This window comes from Telopea speciosissima, chromosome 5 (genome assembly GCF_018873765.1).
Source record: "Telopea speciosissima isolate NSW1024214 ecotype Mountain lineage chromosome 5, Tspe_v1, whole genome shotgun sequence".
Taxonomy (NCBI): Eukaryota; Viridiplantae; Streptophyta; class Magnoliopsida; order Proteales; family Proteaceae; genus Telopea; species Telopea speciosissima.
In genome coordinates, this window is record NC_057920.1 from 4,050,392 (window position 1) to 4,057,809 (window position 7,418).

The 7,418-nt window shown below is 40.3% G+C and overlaps 1 protein-coding gene across 1 annotated transcript; it reads left to right on the forward strand.

The window, feature by feature from the left end:
• Positions 1 to 692: 692 nt before the first annotated feature.
• On the forward strand, positions 693 to 4,414 carry LOC122660932 (uncharacterized tRNA/rRNA methyltransferase slr1673). The gene is made up of 4 exons (XM_043856190.1): positions 693 to 1,014; positions 2,487 to 2,781; positions 3,639 to 3,689; positions 3,976 to 4,414. Exons 1-4 carry the CDS (start codon positions 758 to 760, stop codon positions 4,375 to 4,377), a joined length of 1,005 nt encoding a protein of 334 aa, XP_043712125.1. The 5' UTR covers positions 693 to 757; the 3' UTR covers positions 4,378 to 4,414.
• The last annotated feature ends 3,004 nt before the right edge of the window (positions 4,415 to 7,418 follow it).

The following is a 7,418-nucleotide window of genomic DNA, read 5'->3' on the forward strand; positions in this document are numbered from 1 at the left end:
TGGAAGTGGTTACAGCCCACAAGGGAAGTCTATAGTACCCTTTTAAGTCGGATGAGCTGATACAACTTTTATGAAAATAAGCTTGGTCAGGCCCAGGATGATCGTGGCCCTGAGGGCAGGTCAAGGATGGGAATTTCTAGCCCTCAATCAGGGCTTGGCCAGGTTAGGGTTGAGGCTGTAGGTTGAGCCCAGTCCGACCCAACTCGACCTGTCTTCTTCTTTCAGTTATTTCTTCTTAATCTTCTCTTTTCTTCTTCCCAGCCTAGCTAGCCCATGCATCTGCTTCCCCCCCCCCCCCCCCACCACCACGGCTAGGGCCAATCAGGGTCAGGGTTGGATTTTTCTGGCCCTGAGTTAGGGCCGGGCCGGTCTTAGACCTAGCTAAGGCGACTTAGGGTTGGGCTGGGGTTTTAATCGATCTGGCCCTATTGCAGTCCGAATCCCTAATTCTAGGGCTTTTGAGATTGGATCGATGGGTTTTCATATCTGAGGAGCCGATTCTAAGATTTTTGGCACCGATTCAAATCCTGGACCGAATCAATCCCCGACTCTCAATTTAAAATTCTTGTAGGAACTCGTGGATCGGCGATGTAGCAAGAAGCGTTGCTCGGTGGTTTATGTCTTTCTTTCAGTTTGCAACTCTCTACCCGCTTTTGCTGAATTCACTCTTGCAGACTTGCAGTATTGTTTCTTTTGCAGATAACGCCCTTTATAAGATTATAGTAATAGAGTTGATGGGTTGTAATTGTTCGTAATTATGCACTTGTACCTGCTCTCAATTCCTCGTCTTCCTCGAACAACCATTCTTCAGGCGAGGCCATCGGTCCATTATGAAGATGCTCAGACTCAAAAAAGGACTAAAAACACTCTTCCACGCCTCCCTCTTCCTTCTCACGTCAAATCTATTACAAGCCCTTCCAACCCCTTTGTCAAACATTGTCTCAAGCTTCGCCAGAGCTCAACTTATCGCCATTTTCATGGTTCTGCCCTCGTCGTTGGAACCACCCCAATAAGGTGACTTCTTCTCTTCTTCTCATTTAGTGTTTGTTTTAACAGCAGAAAACTTTTATTGGGTTCCTCCCATTTCCCACTTTTGGCTTACTATGTTCTCCCTTTGTAGTAGCACTTGGAAAAGTTCATTAACAATGTTGTTTCTCCACCCCCTTTGGTTGAGTTGTCTTCCCTGTAAAGAGGTGAGAGGTGAAATAGCTCCAAATGGAATTGGGTTTGCCATTTTGGGTTTATTGACTCCGTCAGACTTTTGGTGAAAGAATCAGTGTTTGTTTTAATACAAGACAACGTACTCTTGCAGATTTTTTTTGTCAATGTTTATAGTTCAACTTGCCTTCTTGCGATTCCTCACAACCTAGCAGAATTAGTTCCTCCAAGTTGGATGCAACTCTATTGTTTCAGACCTGCTGTGTATGATAAAAGTGACTTGCCGGATTCGAAATAGTATGTGGATGTCACTCTGTCGGGTATATGTTGAGCAATTCTGCTTATGGGATAAACCATGCCATAGAATAAATTGCAGATTTAGTTTCTTGGCTTTGATATCTGCAAAAAACCAACTTTATCTGTTCACAGATACTCCTATTTTTCACTCGTAGAAACACGAAGAATGCACATCCATTGAAATTATTAGATATGCTACTTCTTTTAGGCACAGTTTTGAGTGTATATGTATATTTACGTGTTTCTTTCCCACTGATGGCATTAATATGACTTCAAATTGTTTTTGTAGTAACACCCTCACTTTGAGAAAGTAAGGAATTCTAGTTAGCTTCAGCTGGCCAGCAATTCGTTTGTTGTTTTGACTAGTATATGTCTGAAGCATGCTTACTTGAAGTGTTTTGGCATGACAGCTCCTGAAAATCAAAACAAATTAACATTGTTACTGTTTCTCTTAGATATTGCAAGATACACTTCTTATCTAACTTGGTCATCAAAAGTCAAGATATAGAAACAATTCTGTTAAAATAAGAGTATTTCAATGAAAATGTGTGTAAATAATACATAACTACTTGTTGAAAATAAGAAATATATGATAAAAATAGTTTGACCTAAATAAATTTTTTTTGTGATACTTATGTCCTCAAGGCCTAGTTCGTTATGCATTGCTATGGTAAATTAAACTTGGTTATGGCCTTCCTAAGCACATATGTAATCATCTTCCATGCTTTACTGGTATTTATTGCTGTCAAACTCCTTAAGATGGTTTTACAGATGTACATAAGTTTGATTTTCTAATCTTCAAGTCTGCTATCCTTCGAATCTCCAAAGTTTTGTCCTGTCATTTTCCTTAGAAGAAAATCAAATTATTGCAAGAACTTTTTTGTAAAATTATATGCAATTAAATATGTAGACAAATCTACAGAGAAATAGCATGCTTTCCGGAGTCAATATAGTTGCTACTACATGGGAGTGTTTACTTTTGCTTAATGAAACTGAAGTTCCCAAAGAATTGCTGTGATCTTTCGGTGCAGTGAAATATATAGATTTCAAGATTCAATCCAGGGAGCAACTACAATGGATTGTTTGCTTTTGCTTGATGGAACTGAGGTTCCCAAAGAGTTATGCAACTCCTCCATCCGTATTGTGTATGTGAGTCCTATGGTGATGAAAAAACTTTCTGGGGTGCAATCAATTGATTCTATCAAAGCTGCTGCTCTGTTGAGACTTCCTCCTAGTTTCCACGATATTGATGACAAACAAATAGAAGAAAATTGTAGGAGGTGGTTCCCTTCCCCTCATAGAGTGCTGGTCCTTGATGGGATCCAGGTACCTTCCATGCTTTTTGCCTTTAGTTCTACATTTGCAGGTTTCTGTCTCGTGTTGAATTATTGAAAAACATTCAGTTTATGATGTTGCAACTCGCAAGAAATTCCAATCCAAAACTCCTCCTATCCCAATCAAATAGTGCAACTGATTACTAACTCAATATCAACTAAGAAAAACAGTTTTATAGTATGAATGCAATGCCATTCTCCTCTGGTGCTTCCTTGCTTTAATAGCTCCTTGGTCTATAATGTTGTAGACAGGCTTTACCTATTCTTCATATTTTGGTTCCTATTCAGACTATTTTAGCTACAGCTTTGGATGATGTATATACCAGAAATTCTTTGCTTCTTTTTCCCTGGAGATGGATCTCATGTCAAAATTAATTCCTGTAATCTCCCCTCCCCCCCCCCCCTCTCTTTTGGTGACAAGATTACTTCCCTTGATGCTGATAATATGAAGTAATGAGCTGGTGATTAGTCCATACTTTTGGTTGTTTTCCCTTCACTTGATAATAAGAATCGACAAGTGAAGGAACTGATGTATTTTTGGATCAAAATCAGAGAAAATAACCAGTGAGCATGGAATCTGAGCTGCAGTGCCACACACACAAAAAGGAGGGGAGCGGGAGGTGGAGAATCTAAAATCTCCTTCAATCTGTATACCATAATTTCTCTTATCCAGATGGGCACTAAGTGCTTCCTCAACATTTGAAATACAAATTATTATGAATTAACAGCAATGAGAGATGCCACTAATTCCATTTCACTTGGATTTTTTTTTTCTTCTTCAACTGCCAGTTGATTTTGAGCAACTTCTTCAAGTATTATAAATGACTAACCTTTGAGAGTTCAATGCAGGACCCTGGTAACCTAGGTACATTACTAAGATCTGCAATGGCCTTCAGATGGGTACAGTACCAAATCTAGTCCCGTATTTTTACTTTTTGTGTGTGTGTGTGTGTCTTGAGAGGTGTGATCTCTATCACATGCTCATTAATGTGAATAATCCTACAGAGACGCCCTACGGATGAGATCTCTCATATGCATATGAAATCTCTCAATACTCCCTCTCCCCCCCCCCCCCCCCTTACATACATACATATAAAAGCAACTTTTGCTGTCCTATTAGCAGTTTGAGGGCATCGGGACTTCTAATTTTTGCCTTAAGGAGTGACTGGTTTGAGCACTACTGCAGGATGGTGCCTTTTTGCTGCCTGGCTGCTGTGATCCTTTCAATGACAAAGTGCTCCGAGCAGCCCGAGGAGCTTCGTTTCAGCTCCCTATTATTTCTGGAAATTGGGGTCATCTAGAAACTTTGGCAATTGAATTCAAAATGAAGTTGTTGGCTGGACACCCAGAGATTACTACAGAATTGAAGTCGTCATCTTTGCTCTCACAGAAGCTTGTAGACTCTTTGGCAGATAATCCTTTGTGTTTGGTCTTGGGGAGTGAAGGGCATGGTCTATCAGAACAAGCTAAGCAGGTCTGCGAGCTTGTAAGCATTCCAATGGCGGGGAAGTTTGAATCTCTTAATGTTTCTGTTGCAGGTGGGATTTTTTTGTTTATGCTTCAGCCTGATAACCAGGGATGTGTATGACTTTCTCTTTTTTCACTATTAAAATGGGTTCTTTCCTTATTTCTTTCTCCAAATCCTATTCAAGGGGCCACAAAGCCGGCCATTATAATCGAAAGCCAGGCCACAAAGTATTTGATATCTGCTCTTAAGTCCTGATGGCCTCCAGCCTGCAGCTTCTTGGAGAAAATGTGCTGTAACCATGAAATGAAATCACCGTATCGGTGGCTACTGCTGCAGAATGGGATTCCAGTTGTGCCATTCCCCGATAAAAAAGGGTCATTACCCAGTGCTGGTCTTGTCTATGCAGGGTCCTGCGAGAGGCAAGTTTGAAGCTGGTCTTAACCTGTTCACATGTCAAGTTTTAGTCTGAATCAGAGTGGTCACGAGGCAAAATACAGCACTGAAATCTAGAACTGTAAAGAAGGTATGCGGACTATCAAGAGGCAGAATCTAGAGAATCGACCAACCTTGATTCAGAGAAGCATATCTACCTTGATTCCTTTTTGGTCATTTTCTCCTTTTAATTACTAAGAGTGTTTGATTGATGAGGTGTGGTCGCTCCATTGTGACCAAGTGGTCACGGGTTCAATTCTAGAAACAGCCTCTGTGCGAAAGCAGGGGTAAGGCTGCGTACATTGCAACCCTCCTCTCAAAAATTAAAATCTATGCTTTTATTCCCAAGTATTTCTCTCTCTTCCTGACACTCTTCTTCCCCACTTACATCAACAAGGCATTCTCTTCATGCACTCATTGGCTTAGCTTGACTTGGATTGACCGTATCAGCTGATACTCGATCAATACCGTTTCAGTGGTGCTGAAACAGGGGAGGGCAAATCGTTACCGGTACCGGTACCAGACCTAAGAGACCATGCTCTCGACTATTCATTACATCCCTGGGCTGGGCCCTGGGGCATGTAGGAAATGCTGAATTGTGCATTAATTTAAAACTGGCACAACTGCAATTACTCAGGTACGGCTTAGCAGAACCAATACATCAGTCAGTTAGTGGCCGTGGGCACCTTCGTCCTTCCTTTCTAGTTTTGGATTCAAAATCTCAATGGCAACACTGATAAGAAGTCAAGGAGACCAGACCAAAAGCAAACACGAAAACTCAGAAAAACCCAAGCCAACGAAGGAGGAGGAACACCCCAAACTGACAATCATGAAGAAGAAGAAAAAGAAGATCGATAATTTGGAGCTTCAGAGCTTGAGACTCTTCCCTCTACAAACAACAGGTCTGTTTCCTCTCCCTTTCTTATGAATTGATGGCAAATTCTTTTTTTCTTCACTACTGGAGTTTCATTTTCTGAGTTGCTTTTATATTTGTTTCTGCTAATCTTTCGGTAGAGAGTTTAATGGGCTAGTAACGTCCCCAGTTGTCTTCATAGAAACACCTCTCTGGTTTTCAATTTTATGGACATATTTCGATTTGCTTGAGTTAACAGATTGGAGTATTCTTCAACCTAGTTTCATTTAATTGAGAGAAAGGAAAATCAAGTAAGGAAGAGTATAGTAAAGCTTCAAATCTCTCTTAGTACACTTATATGATTTCTCTCTCTCAGCATTTTCTAGTTTAACAGGAACTTGGGAAACCCCTGGGTTTCACTCCCAATTTTTGTTTCCTATAAATTAAGAAAGAAAGAGAGGTTTTAACTTTTCAGGTTTCAGTCCCAATTCCAGAAAGGAGCGGGAAAAAAAAATTGGATCTTCCAAATGGAATACCTCTGTTTCTGTTTCTGGAGGGTTTCATCAGGCAGGAGTGGCAAGCCTTGTTATCTTCTTCCTCTTCTTCTTTCAAATAAAGACCAATAAACTATAAATGAATAATGACAGAAGAACCCTGAGCTCCATTTTTTATATATATATATTTTTAGTGGTTCTGATTCTGTTTTATTTATTTGAGTAGATTACTGTACCTATCTGTGCAAGAGCTGAAGTCTACTTTGTTAGGAAGATGTAGTGCAGTGGGTGAGAAGACTCTCAGTCTTCTTTTCAAGTCATATCTCTGTAGTGCTTTCAAACCAAACAGATTCTATAAATAAATGTGGGGTGGAACTTGGAAGTGAAACAACACAAGCTTACAGAAGTGGGAAGGAAGGTTAGGTTTCTTTTCACAATGTTTGTGGGTAGACCCTACCATGGTTTGGGGAATTGGTTTGGACCGGCAGACTCGCCCGGATTGGATCAGTATCGGTCAAGGGTGATCCCGATTCTAGAGCAATCTTGTATCAATGTATTGGTACGGATGAAGGGTAGAAAGCTAAAAACAAAATTTTAATTAAAATCAGGGGTAAATCTGTTCGATACGGGCCGCTCCCTTGACCGACACTGATACTGATTCATACAACCCTGGGCCCTAACAGAACCTTTTCCCCTCTTCTCTTTCTGCTTGGAGTATGTAAAGTTGCTTTGTGTCTTTTCGATTGATTGGTTAGCTATCTGCTTGTGATTAATTAATCTGAGGCCAAATAATATGGGATAGGGGATAGCCATCTGGTTTGTGACTTGGGTTAGCCACCCAGATCATGGTTTGAGAAATTGGTATTGGATCAGCCTATTTGAATCGGTATGTCAATCCCATATTGGTGGATTGGTATAGATCAAAGGTAAAAAAAATTCGACTTTTGAAGAAAAACAGGAGTAGATTCATCCGAACTGAATCAATACAAGCCAATCCAGATCAGTATGGCCAAGACCGATACCGTATCTGATACTAATTCCTAAATCCCTTATCCAAATTGGTGAGGATGGGCATTCATTGTAGGAGACAGTCTCTCTTCACCCACAAGTGAAGAGAAAAGAGATTTGAGGGTCATCAACTCTCTCCCCTCCTAATTTTAGGAAGCAAAGGTGTTAAACGGTCAGATACTCAGATTGGTCCGATTTTGATCAATTTAATTCGATTTATGTTTGTATCTGTTAAAACCAAAGCCAAAACCGTTACGGTGTTGGTCGGTTCCGGCCAATTTTGATTTGGGTTCTTATTGGTTTTACCTTAACAGGCGATACACTATCAGTTTGTTAACGTTTTGGTTTCGATTTTCCATATTATATAAAAAAAA